Source organism: Mus caroli, chromosome 16 (assembly GCF_900094665.2).
Source record: "Mus caroli chromosome 16, CAROLI_EIJ_v1.1, whole genome shotgun sequence".
In the NCBI taxonomy this organism is placed as follows: Eukaryota; Metazoa; Chordata; class Mammalia; order Rodentia; family Muridae; genus Mus; species Mus caroli.
The window spans coordinates 19,728,931-19,743,279 of NC_034585.1; the positions used below are offsets into that span (position 1 = coordinate 19,728,931).

General features: G+C 46.7%; 1 protein-coding gene across 2 annotated transcripts in view; it reads right to left on the reverse strand.

The window, feature by feature from the left end:
• The window catches only part of Dgkg (diacylglycerol kinase gamma), a 192,341-nt gene that overhangs the window by 31,202 nt on the left and 146,790 nt on the right, over positions 1–14,349 (reverse strand). For both annotated transcript variants that reach the window (XM_021184692.2, XM_021184691.2), the window contains one exon: positions 2,822–2,999. In XM_021184692.2, coding sequence (XP_021040351.1) covers positions 2,822–2,999 — 178 coding nt within the window. The remainder of the gene's footprint in view (positions 1–2,821; positions 3,000–14,349) is intronic.

The following is a 14,349-nucleotide window of genomic DNA, read 5'->3' on the forward strand; positions in this document are numbered from 1 at the left end:
CATAGACCAAATCAGGACTGTCATTTTTGGGAGCTGTTAGAAGACTCAAGATAGGATTTCCAGATTGCTTGTTTTACAGGTAAGAAAAATGGAGTGCCAAGATCCTGAAAGGACACACCCCAGGCCGCAATCTAGTGACAGGCAGAGTCTGGGCTGGAGCCAGGCACTAAATGAACAAACATGTCTCTTTAGCTTTCCTGCTGCCAACTTCACTCTTATGGGATGGTGGCTCTTTCAGGAGAAAGACTCGAAGTTGAGATCTCTGTAAAGCCCAGAAGCCAAGACCCCTCCTGGGCCCTCTCTCTGCTTCAGTCCTCTCACTTCCTGTTGAACAGGAAGTGCTTCCTCTTTCATCTCTGACAGAGAGTTTTGGGGACAGGAAAAGGGGCTTGTAGAAAAGAGCTAAGCGTGATCAACAGTTTATTCTTGCTTCAAGAACACAAAATGTAAGAGCAGACATTTTAGGAAAAGAGGCAAGCTGACATTGAGCCCCGAGGCAGAATACGATCCCAGGAGGAGCTTCCCCAACCCCCTCATTTTTGCCAGTTCCTTCCCTGTTCTGATAGAGCTGGATGCCAGGGAGGTGAGAGTGGGTGGGGCAGGGTGGGAGCTTGGTGGGGTGGGGCGTCAGGAACTTTCTACAACCTCCACTATTTCCCTCACTCCGTTAGCACCCACAACTTCCCCTGCTAAGGGAGGAAAGAGAAATGCATTATTCAGTTTAATAATTCATACAAATTGCAAAGTTTACTGTGTGAAATGAAGGGGCCTTAAGAAGGCAAAAGAGAAATATTCCTGAGTCGGCTTTAAAAGGACGAAGGTATGAAGATGATGTTTCTTGATTACCTTTTTCTAGAATATAGATCCACATGAAATAAGTGAGTAACCATTCCACTTCAGTGGTAGACGGGCCCTCCCCACTTCAATGGTAGGGAGTCCTTGAAGTCCAGGAATCTTTTTACAAAACAAGTCTAGTTTAGGACTCAATCTTGTTTGGCCCCATTTATCCAGCTAACAAGATTTTACCTAAAAAGCTGGTTTTACAGCAATAAAAACTGAGGTGTCAATAAATGGGCTATTAGCAATACCCGTACTAGAATTTAGTCCTCTCCTGCTGGTATAGTACCCATGGCAATGTCCTCAGCCCAGCTTCTCACCTCTCTACTCTCCTGGTAACTGAGATACCATGAAGGGTGTGACCAATCAGTATCAGTAGCCAGGAGCTTAGACTGAGTCCTTGGCTGAGAAAGGGATGAACGTCATTTAAGGGCATCTCGGAAAGCTCTCCTGTATCCTTGTGTGATTCAAGCTGAGGGCCTCTGAGGCATACTGCCAGCTATTCTGGAAAGGACTAGTTGACTTACACAAGCAGCCTGCATGATTGACAGAAGTAGTGTGCATAATGGGGAGAGTCCATGCAGAAGATGGGGTCTGGGAGCTACTGAAGGCTAGCTGAAGGCTAGACCCCATGAGGCTCCAGGCCACATTGAGCATTTGGTGTTTTACTTGGAGTCAGTACTGGATTTGGTCCATGTCATAAACTGACCTTTTTCTCAGGGGTCTTTCTGTGGTTGTAAGAAGAGATTGCTTTGGAGGGCCATTCCAGGTATAAAGTTGAGGCTACCATCACATCCTGCCTCTTGAGTCCTGCTATTACGACACACACTACCACACTTGGTGAGTACACATTACATATAGCATCACTAGAATCCAGAGAGAAAGATTTCTAGTAATTCAGAAGAAAGAAGATAATGGCTTAGATCCAGGTGGTCAGAAAGCAGGTGGAAGGAAGAAATTGGATTCTGGGCATTTTTAAAAGGCAGTGAACTGGGGCTGGAGAGAGAACACTTCTGAGAGTTCCCAGATTCAATTCCTAGCAACCACATGGTAGCTCACAACTGACTGGGACTCTAGTTCCATAGGATCGGATACCCTCTTCTGGCCTCCATGGGCACTTGAATACAAATGGTGTGCAGATACATACGAAGGCAAAACACCCATTTGCATATTATCAGTAATAATAATAGCAAATTAAAAAGTCATTAACTAATGTTTTTTTTTTAATGGATGGAATATAAGAAGACATGAAAGGGAATTGAGGATGAGTCCAGGGGAAGGCCAGAGAAGCTTGTGGGAAGGGACAACAGGTGTTCAGCCTTGGACATGCTGAGATGGCAACGTCTGTTACTTACACAAGGAAATGTGGCACAGATTGCTGGATATATGAGCCTGGGGTATGGAAAGGCGCAAGCAGGGCAATTTTGGTAGCATCACAGGCTCATACATAGGCTTGCAACTGGAGGAGGCCACCAGTGAGGTACAGACAGACTAGAGAAGGCCAACGACCCATGTGGGAACCCTGTAGTCTCAAGAGGCTAGAGAAAAGAGAAGCAGGAGGATGACCAAGAAAACTTGGGAGCAAGAAAGTTCTAGAAGCCATTCGGATGAAGGGTTTCCAGGGGCAGGAGTGATGGGTGGTGGTGTCTGATGTTGCTCTGGGAGCTGAGAACATGTTGAGAACTATTGGTTGTAGACACTGGAAGACGCTGGTACCCAAGGCAGGAACAGTACTTGACACCTGACCTCTTAGAGCCTGGGTTGACTACAGACTATTGTTTAGGGTTCCTTCATTGTGAATCTTGCCTTCTCAATGAGATTGTAAACTTTGTATCACCAGGACCAATGAGTCAGCCTGTTCCGGGAGCACCAGTCCTTGGCAGCTGTGGGGCCTTATCGAGCCTGATGTAGGTTCTGTTGTGGCTTGCCAACTCACTCTGTCACCCAGGCAATGGCTGGAGCAATTATCCTCATGCTTGCTTACCTTGGACACAGCATTTCAGCTCCTTTGGGTCTGTGACGCTCTTCCTGCTTTCCCGGATCACAGCCCGGTTCTTCTTGGTTTCTCCCCAGAGATTGGTGCCTCCGTACATGCTGGGAATATTAAGAATGGCGATGCCTTCCAGGAAGATGTTGCTCAGATCCACCTCAACTCCGTCACACTGCAAAGCAGAGAAAAGGCAGATCATGGTGGGGCCATGCGTGGTCACTGGGTCTCTAAAAGAGAGTGACAGGTCCTAAGCCACCCAATCACTGTCAGTCAGAAACTAAACATCTGGCAGCTTCTCAGACTCGAGGCATTGGCCGCCATGGTGAGATAGAGTCATCCAGTACAAACTTCCAAGGGCTAGAAATACTTATGGATGTAATTTAGACAAGGTGGTTGCCAAACTGTCCTTCAGTCCATCCTAATACCACCAGTGTGGACCCTTGCTAATCACCATGAAGATCCGTGGTGTTGCTGGGTCCAGAAACCAGTATTAGGTAGATTCTCAACAAATGACAATTTTCATCTTATTCCTTTATTTTATTCCTGCTCTCTGCCTGGTAAGAAGTGCAAGACTTTGGGTCTGGGAGGCCTTCCAATCTGCCTGTCTCTCATAGCTGCACTAAGTGTGGCTCTGGCACGTGTGTTTGCTGAGGTAGCAGAGACTCTTTCTCTGCTTTCTACCACACCCCCACCCCCGTGAGGTCTGAGAGACTGGAAGGCTTCACCTAGCTGAAAAGCTATCCCATTTTGGCACAAGGCTTACCAATGCAGCAAAAAATTAAAAAAAAAAAAATGCACTCGCTTTGATCCTTGTCCCTCGGGATTGCTGGTGATTTATTTCATGTACAGAAAAACAAATGAGACCCACAGAGATGAGCTTTTAGTATCTGAGGATGCCCAGGGAAACTCCACGTTTGTGGAATTTGACCATAAAGACCATGCTTTTTTGTTTTTGCTTTTTAAATGTTGCTTCTTTTAAGAAAGGAAGACAGTCCAAAGCATATGGTAGCCATCTACTTGTCACCTGTGTTGTCTACTGCTATGGTCTGGATGCCTCCATCAGATTCTTCGTGCGAGCTAATTCCATTGACACAGTATGAAGGGGGGGCTAATTAGGATTAGATGAGGACTCTAGAACTGGAGCCCCAGATCTCATTAGCCTTGTCCAAGGGGGGAGGAAACCATGCGTGCTCCTGTTGCCTGCAGACTGCAGGACTCGCAGGAGGAGAAGGCTCCATCACATACAGCCGCCTTGACCCTGATCCTGAATTGTGAGGACTAAACGTTTGTTATTTACTGTTCACCCAGCTTGTGGTATTCAGGAACGACAGAAAATGGCCTAGAGTACCCAGAAATCAAACTTTGAGAGTCTTCCTCAGAGAAGGATGAGAGAGAGTTGGGGCTCTGTTGGTTCACAGTGACTCACCCGCCACCTGATTTCTTTGAAGTTCTAATCAATGTTGGCACCTCTGACTTGTTTTCCAACCACAGAACAAGAATACAGTGAGTGTTTCTGATAACTGGGAACTCATTTCTCTACTGGGGAGACTGGAGCCTTTGAAAGTCCTCTTTCGTGGGTACGCTGTTCACACAGTGTACAGATGGAAGCATACAGATTTTAAGGTAAGCAGTAACGGTCTCAGACGTAAGGGCTTTTTCTTTCTCCCACTCCTCTGGGCTGAGTGTGGCCACTGCTCGGACCTCCTTTTCAGACCTTTCCTATTTTGATTGTTCTGTTCTGTACACACCACAATTTACTCCCTACCTAATTGGTACTGTCCCTGACATCGGAAGCATCAGCGCTGACCTGTTTGGTGGGACAGATGGCAATCACACCGGGATTTCTTGGGACTGGAACTCTTGTCACATCATCATGGTCATAAAACAAAACGTGTACAAAACACCCATAAAAGTGTCACAAGTTACCTGCCCCTGTCCTTATCGCTGATGTGGTAAGATCTTCATTAGCTCTTTTGTTTGAAGTGGGTAAAAAAGTCACCTCAGTCACCTTGACCTTCATCTTACTATGTGTTTATCTCTCTTGACCTTATGTAGTAGGATTGAAAACTATAGCTTAGATGCAGGACTTTACATTTATTTAATCTAGTTCTTGGTTCAAGCCTCCTCCAGTCTGTTCAGACTGATATTCTGTGCCCTTAGTTGCAGCTTGCTCATCATTTGGGGGTTAAGTCATACAACGGCAAAACCAGGGATCAAGTCTCTCCTTGGTCACTTGAACACACCACTGTCATGCAGTAGTAACCTTAGCATGAGGTGTTTTATTGATGCAGTATGTCTTCAGGACCCTGTTCCTATCAGTGCATATGGATTTTGAGATGGAATCACAGAGCTCTGAGATGAGACAGACCTAAGAGAACTTGTCCTCGCCTTTCATAAAGGAAGCTCCATGAAGCAAAACAACTGCCCTGCGAGCATCTGATCTATGAATGGTGGAACAGGAAAGAAAAGCAGATCTACAGATCTCAATCCTGTGTTCTTCCTGCTGAAACAGAAGAGAGTCTGCTAAGTGTCACGCCAAACTTTCCCTGACAACCTTTACCGCAAAAGTAATAAAAATAATAAAAGATTCTATCTTTAGTAAACTATATCACCCATGCATGGGTGCCAATCATCAACTCTAGTTTCCAGGGATTAGACAGAAGTACCTCAATATGTAGTTTTCATGGTACGCCCTTTTATCTTTGGGACACTGGGGGATATTTATCTCTTTGCCTCTCATTTGATAGAATCTCCTGTATCCTACATTTATCAAAGTGACTTCTGAATGATACCTAAAATCTTCCAACAACTTGGGCTCAACCAAGTGTGAATTTTCCAAGGCCTGCAAGTTGTCCATTGTCCCTCCTTAGATAGGGAGACAACTTTAGCATCTGTTTCCCCATGTTTAATGTGGACCTCCTTTTCAGACCTTTCCTATTTTGATTGTTCTGTTCTGTACACACCACAATTTACCTAATTGGTACTGTCCCTGACATCGGAAGCATCAGCGCTGACCTGTTTGGTGGGACAGATGGCAATCACACCGGGATGAACACTGACCATGTGATGAACACTGACCAAAACTGAGCCCGGGAAGACTTGGTTTACTTGGTTTACCCATCTCAGAGGTAATTCAGGGCAGGAACACAAGCCAGGAACCTGGAAGTAGGAACTGAATCGGAGGCCATAGAGAGGTGCTGGTTACTGGCTTGCTCCCCATGGTTTGTTCAGACTGTCTTCTAATATAGCTCAGACCATCTGCACAGGGGTGATATCACCCACAAAGTGCTGGGTCCTCCTCCATTGACCATCAGCCCAGACAATACCCCACAGACATGCCCACGGGCCAATCTATTGGAGGCAATCTCTCTGTTGAGGGCTCTTCTTCCCAGGTGCCTCAAATTTGTGTCAAGTACATAAGACTAACCAGCAGAGAACCACTAGAAATAGAGAAAAGAAGACCGTTTCTCAGATGGCAGAGCCCTGCTGAACTACACTTTCCAGGTTTCCTTTTCTACTTTTTTGTTGTTTTGCTTCAAACACCATCTAGCTTTCCCCTCAGCAGCAGCCTTCCCAGAGCCAGGCTTAGAGGTCTGAGGTATGCTTTATGCAGTTACTCCTGGGTGTGGCTACATGCTGCCTTTGCGGCTATGAACAGTTCCCTTATCACCCGGGCTGCTCCTGGCCACCGTGTTGCTGTCACAGAGACAAGACTCCCTTTCCTTCTCAACACATTTCATGATCTGTTAGGACTTTATTTTGGAATGTCTTTTTACTGGCCCATCCTTCTTATGCAACTACTAATTAGGAATTTAGGCTCTGGGTCACTGTGCCAAACATTTTTCTGCACTTCAAAATGAGTTTTCCTCTGCTCCGAGCCTGGAATTGTCCCCTTTCCTTATCTCTTATCTCTTCCTAGACCAGATGGCTACTTTCCTTGCTGGTTGGAGTAACTTTCACAGCACCTCAATTTATTCATTGTTGATTGAAATATCTCTTTCTTTCTGAAAAATAATGATAGTCACAGCTACCCCTGGCCAGACTGCCTTGGGCACCAGACTGCTGCTGTCTACTTTGTCTCTGAGGAGCCTGGTGCTGAGGGAGACACCATCGCTACCCCAGTGGATGGCGACGGCCCTGGCTCAGGGTCACAGAACATGGCTCTGCACAGATGCAGATGTAGGTTGCCAAAGCAAGCCCTGGATGCCAGATTCCACTCTAGAGATGAGGCAGTGAAGCTGATGCTGGGTTTGCAGCAAAACTCAGCTTGCAGCTGTTGTTTGAATAATTGAATCTTCCACTGCCGTTCTATCTTATAAAGGGCTTAGACATTAGTGTTATTAAATCCTGTCTCTAGGCCAGAGTTGTTTTAAAAACAACCACCCACCAAAAACCAAAGAAATGTACCACCAGCACTCTCCCTGACAAACTGTATTTCACTCAGTCACCTTTCTTCCTTGCCTGCAGTTTTAAGTGTCTGCTGTCTTTCTGTAGGCATAACTGTTGCTTCCGCCTTAGTAAACAGTCCTCTGTCTGCCCTAGATAGACTCTTCTCTCCATCCCTCCAGTATAAACTGGGGCAAATAGTAGAGGGGGGAGGACCCTGAGGTCTACCCTTGAAAAGGATACTCCTGGTGAGACGGATGTGTGATTCTGGGTTGGTCCTTAATCTCTCTGTGCTTTAAGTAGACAGAAAATGGGGGCGGGGGGTAAGCAAATTTTGGTGTGAGGCAAAGGCAATTCCTAACTCCTACATGATTTGAGTCCCCCTATTTCCTGTGCCAGGAAGAACCCACCCCCCACCCCCCACCCCCCACCCCACCCCCACTCCAGGTCATGAACCTGCTCGCCCAGTTTGGCTAGAGCATTTTAGCGTTCCTCTCTGCACACCTGCCTCCTAGCCACTGTCTCTTACTTCCTTTGGAACTTCCTAAGACGCGAGGCTTGCTGTACTGAGTCTCTCGGAAAAGTGGAATCCTGGAATGGAGCACTGTAGGCCTAACTGGAACACTGGCAACAGCCTGTTCCCGAGCTAAATCCTCCAAGTGTTCCATGACGTCATCTGGCCCCCCTTCCGGGTGGCTCCAGGGAGAGCCTGCAGCCCTGAGCTATGCTGGGGCTGGCAGGAGGGCTTTCAGGCTCTGCTGTGAAAGGCGGTTGGTTGAGCTGCACTCACCTAGGCGTTTACAGCCAGGCATGGGACTCAGAGCTGGAGCCTATGGGCACGCAAGCACTCCAGATTGTCCTTCATGGGTGTTGCTGCCAGGTGCTGGTGTGACAGGGGTCACCAAAGCCAGCCCGGCTCCCTCCCCTGTGCGCATTTATGCTCCAGTTGTTGGCTGCTGCAGTCCACGGCGGCCCCAGCACCCATATTCAGAGAGAGGATAGTTTTTTGTTGTTGTTTTGTTTTTGGCTGGAGAATCGTTGTGTAGGTAACTAGAGACTAGGTTAAAAGGCCACAGGCCTTTGTAAGCAAATGCTAAGTGCCCTGTGTTCACCTCCCCAGGCAGAAACTTTGGATCTCTGCATTTCTAGGCTGAACCTAGACTCTCCCAGCTCTCTGTCTTCACTGAGGGGGTCGGTCGACAGCATCAGAGGGGAGGGAGGCACCTTGCAGCAGGCCCTCCCCTCTAACCTGAAAAGGTGGGGAAGGGAGGACCCCCGGAATGCAGCTCTACTGGCCCTTTTCTGCAGGTCCTCCGGGAAAGAGAGTCTATTTATTTGACGACCTGTTCCAGTTTTTAGACTGCGTTATCCCTAACCTGGATTCTCCACACCACCTGCAGACAGATTTTCTCTGGTTTGGAGGAAGATTGTTTTGTATAGAAGCTCCACCCATCACTAGGCGGGGTCACCATCTGAGCTCCCTGCTTCAGACTCTGTCATTGCATTATTCTGATGCGCCCCTCCCCTTTCTTCCTTTGTTTTAATCTTTTTAAATGGTTATTTCTAAAAGTACAGGAAAGTGGAGAGATAAAGACCCAGCATAGCAGTTACATCTGGCAACCAAACTTGTTCAAGGGTCCCCACACACTTGAACTGTCCTGCAGCAAACCTAGATTTTTCTCTTATATGTAAATGGCGTTTATCTTTAAACAATAAAGAATACAATAAACTTACAAATTAAATCCATCATCACCACCCTTCAATGGCAATCATAATTCCTTAACTTTCTTAACAGCTCCCCCCCCCCTTTTTTTAAATTGCTGGTTGTCTGAAAGCATTGCCATGTTTTATTGATACATCTCTAGGGTTCCTTTTGAACTATAAATTTCTTGTACTTTTTCTCTTTTGGAAACAGTCTGAGGATGATTTCCCCCGTGAGTGACAAAATGCAGGGAGTAGCTCTCTTGCTAAGGGAGAAATACTGGGCTGTATCCCTAGGAAAGGTCTTTCGGTTATAGTGTACAGTGAGATGGACCACATCCTGACCTTTGACTGGCTCTGATGGTGGCGGGTAGGTGGTGGCCTTTTATGCCTGAACTCCATGTCAGAGTATCAGACCAAACGGGATACCAGCAAGCATCAGGCAGAGTGGGGAGAGGGGGAGGGAGAGAGAGAGAGAGAGAGAGAGAGAGAGAGAGAGGTCTTACAGAACCCAGAACCCAGGAGAAGACAGGGAGGGGCAGGTAGGGTTGAAAGTGGCTTGGCAGCCTAGATGGTACATTAGGGCTCTGAGGAAGGCTGGCCCCTGGCTGGCCTGACCTCTCTGGTTTGGAAAGAAGAGAGCTGCTAAGGTTGATAATTAGTTGGGCCCTAGTAACTGCCTGTTAGAGAGACTGAATTGCTCTGTGTGGGCAAAGAGTTGGGGCCTGTTTACTTTTGTTTCTGCTGCATGTGGGCCAACCTGCCCCTCTGGTGCCTGCTAAATCCCAACCTGCCAGAGATACAGCAGCTCCTCAGAACTGTTCCAGGCAGCTAGCGGGTAAACAATGCTTCCCTCCGCTGCACTCCATTGGTTCAATTCCCCCTCGGATGTGGTGGATATTCTGCTACATGTCCCCCAGAAGACATGAAGCTCAGTAAAGGGTAAGGACAGTGTTCCACACAGCTCTGTGTTCTCCACAGAACCAGGCATGTCTAAGTCATACTGGGTGTTCAACGTAACTACCTGTGAATCAAAACCAAATCACTTGTGGAGAAATCTCTAAAAGGGAACACAAGCTGTTCCATGAAGAACACCCATAAAAATCTCCATCCCAGATGAATCTGCCTAACCTCTCTCCATGAATATCGTGATGGATGACCAGGTAAAGTAGACTCAAATGTCCAGGGCAGGAAGAGATGTGAATGTTAACCCTAGTCTGCAGGAAGTAGCCTATACCCCAACAGGATGAGACATGGGAGGCTCCTTCAAGGAGACAGAGAAGACAGAGGCACTCATTCATCCAACAAGAACAAGCCAGAACTTACTCTCTGCTACATGCAGGGATGGAGGTGAAATAAGACAGAACCCAGTCCTCAGATACTTTCTCAGGTCAGTGCTAAGACAGGTGCTGCTAACTGCTTACCAGCAAGGTCTCCAGGAAAACAAAAACCAAAGAGCAATTGTTGTATTCTAAGGCATAAACACTCCGGACTTACAGCCAGTTGCAAGATACAACCTCAGCAGAGAGGAGAGCTGGGAAGAGATGGGCCAGCGAGCAGGCTGGCTTCCCTGCACTGCTGGCTAAAGGCAACAAGGCTGAAAAGGAAGCTCAGACTTTTCTATCTGCAGTGTGTGTGTAAGAAAAGTAGCCAGGGAAATCACTATCCTTGTTTCTCTGGAGAGGAACAAGAGCAATTGCTTCCAGAGGTAATGTCTGATATGAAGAGAGCAGTCTTGGGAAGGCAGTCTGTCTCCACACAAAGATGGGTCTGGCATGTAGGCAAATGGTACAGGCAATGGCTTGCTCTGTGTTCAGAGAGGCTATTGCGTATGATTATAGGAGCTGTTGTCTGTAGTGGGCAGTAAGATGAAGCATCATTTTCAGCGACTTATGAAACAGGCTCATCATATATTTAAATCTAATCCTTTTAGCTCTGCGGTGTCAGTGCGTATATGCTTGTTCTGCAGACAAGAGATCACTGACTTGGTGAAGTTAAGGAGGGTCTTTCTTTTCCAATCTTCTGTTTAGTGCTTGTCTTCCCTCAGCCTCCTGGTCTCCTGTATGAGAGGTGAGAAGCCAGACCAATGTAAAGAGCACGTCCATGAGGTCTGTTAGTGCTGTGCTTAGTTACCTAGGAGACGAGATAGACAGGAGGGGTGGGGAGAGAGCTCTGTGCCTAAGAGCACTCGCTGTTCTTATAGAGGACCTGGGTTGGGTTCCCTGCACCCACAACTGTCTGAAACTTCAGTTCCCGGGAACTGACACCCTCTTCCGACTTCCAGGAATACTGCACACATATGGCACATATACAAACATGCAGGCAAAAAAACTGATGCACATTAAAAACAAACAAATCTTTTTTAAAAAGTCGTCAGGAGACTTATGGGTCTGTAAGTGGAGGTATATAGGAACTAGGAATGTGTAGCTCATCGTAAATGAATGTGATAACATGTAAACATTGCATCATTAGCATTAGTCCTGTGGAGGAGTGAGGGGGATGATAAGATGCCTGCAGTGGGAACTCCATTCATGCATCCACAGATACTGTGTATTTATTTTGTTCCAACCAGGGCCAACTAGGGAACCAACAGCAAGGAACAGGATACAACTCTTGTTCAGTATCAGGAAGAAACTCCACGCTATCTAGTCATGAACAGGCTTCTTAGGGGCTTCCTACCTTCCAATAATCAAGAGGAGGTAGGAGCCTCGCTTATGTGACAATGTGCCAGAATGACTCCTTTGTCGAGTGTGTAAGTTTAAACAAAACGCCTTCCAGTTGGAGATTCGAAGTTCAGAATTTACTCTGGCAGGCTACTGAGTGGTGTTTTGAAAATTGCTGTCCTGATCTCTCTCTCTCTCTGCCCAGCCTTGACATCCCAGCTGTGTGCTCCACATTCTCTGACAGCTAGCTGTGGTGGGCTAGCTAGCCTGGAAAGTAAGCTGCCATCTGTGACAAGAATGACGGTGTTCTGGTGAATTTGTGTGGGCTCAAGGAATGTGGCATTGAAGCCATACACACACAACCTGCTTAAGAACATCCCATGGGCAGAAAATGTTTTCTTCCTTTTTAGCCTTACTCTGTTGCCATGCCAGGAGGGCACAATGGTGCCTTTGACAGGGGCAGCTGGAAGGGGATATTGGCAGAGAGGCTGGAAGTGGAGTGTTGCAGCTGGGGTGGGGGCGGGGACGCAAGTTCACATCCAGGAGTGAGCCTGCATTGGGTGCCAGTTTCCAAAACAAAACTGCTGCTTCTCAGAGCTCATGGTGGCCGGTTGCCTCAGAGTTGGACAGAGGGCAAAGCCGTTTCCTCTCCACAGTTCCACCTCCCCAAGCTTGAAAACCTGTGGTGTTTTAGGGCTTTCTTGCTCTGGATGCAGATTTAGCAGGCCTTTCTACCTCTCTGGAGAGCTGAGGCCAATAGACTGGATGGGATTTCCTGAGAGTCCAACCCCATTAAGCAGAAGAGAACTGGTAGCCTTAGGACCTGGAAGGGTTCCAGGGCAGGTAGGCCTCTGGGCAGCGAGCAGGGCTCAGGATGGAGGTCCTTTCTTCTGCTTTTCAGGGTCACTGCCCAACATCCTCACTGCTGTAATGGCCCCACCCACTCACTGTTTTAACTCCCGTTCTGTGAGAAAGAGGTGGGAGAGCCTGGCATTTCCTGTCCTGGTTCCCAGTTGTCCAGACCCTCTGGACAGCTCAGAGCAATGTGTAGGATATTTTCCCACTCCCTGAATACCAGGCCATTAGTTCGGCCATCCATTTCCCTCTTCATGCTACCAATGGAGCAGTTGGCTCCCTTGGAGTCTAGTGGCTGCCAACAAAAAACTGTGACTTCAGGTGGTCGCTGGTAATTTTTATTAGTGTTCATACCAATTATGAGATTTTCACACTTTGATTCAACTTTACTTTCAACAAGTCACTACTGAGAAATTAATTCCTCTTAGGGTCTTTGCTGGCCCTATGACTGCCAGATGAAAAGAAAGTCCTTGCTTCAGAAAGCTCACTGTCCGATACACACATCAAGCCTTGAAGGGAAGTTGGCCTGTCAACTACATACTTATGCGCATTAGGTGGCCAGCAGAAGTATTATGCAGAGCTACCCCACTGTGGGTATCCTGGCATTGTGGGGGACATGTGGGGCTGGCATCACAGACCAAGGGGTTAAACTTGCCTGGTCTTAGAGTATTTTATTTTAAGGCAGGGTCTCACTGTGTAGCCATGGCTAGCCTGGAACTTGCTATGTAGACTGGATTGGCCTCCAACTCACAGAGATCCATTCACCTTCCTCTGCTAGGACTTAAAGGCATAGATCAATATATATATTTTTTTATGAGAATTTATGAGAATAATACACAGGATACAGAGCTGTTATGAGGGTTAAATAAGACATTGTATGGAAATGCTAGGATTATGGATTGTAATTGACTTGAGGTATTTGTGTATAAGGACATTTAGTCAATCCTGTGTTAGCATCCCCTTCATTAAAGAGTCCATTTTTTTTTCCTTCTCTAACCTCACTGGCCTTAGAAATACAGATTTCTTTTCTGCAGCCCAAAAGTCATATTTGTTTATTATATTCTTTGTTTGACAGTCAAGCTGTAAAGGGGAATAAAAAGGATTAGAATATTTTTCTTCCCTGAAGTGCCTGGATCATGGAGTGTGGTAAGAAAGAGCACAAACTCTTCAGCATTCTGGAATATCTAAGGAGGCTAATGCATTGCTTTCTTACCTTGAAAGACACATTGCTTGGGGGAAGTTATTCTTTTACCAAGGGACTTTGGCAGCCATAAAGCTAAGCTCTCTGAGGGCAGAGGTTATCTGACAGAGTCTTCCAGAAATTTGCTGGAGGCAGGGCTTTAACTGGACTGTCAGTGATGGGAGTCCTGTCCTGGTCCTCTAAGACTTCCTGGGGCCAGCCTATCAGACCCATGACATACCACCCAGCTGTTTTTTGAGAAAATGTAGGCATGAGGCTTAATCTTTAAAAGTCATTCCCAAGTCCTTGGAAGACACAAAGTACGGTATTGTCAGGAATCTGAAGACAAAGGAAAATCAAAGCAATTCACAAAAAACAAAGGCGACAGAAGAGAACAGAAAAGTAAAAGCATATAGACCAACATGCGCAACTGAACTGCAGGGTGCACGCTAGCAGGAAATAAAAGAAGAGGGTCACTTGAGGGAGAGGAGAAGTTGCATCAGATCTGAGAGCAAACAATGGGATTTTACAAGGAGAATTAGCAAAAAAAAAAAAAAAAAAAGTTTGTCCTGAGTCAGCGGAACAACTTTGAGTCCGGGAGGAGACTCGTAGTCAATGCACCCGGAAAAGGTAGGGAGGCAGGCATCACAGTGCCGTGTTTGAAAATGAAGTTTAAACAAGGCCACAGAATAAATCACAGGTGCTAAAGAAGCTCCACAATATCATGGGCTAAAAAA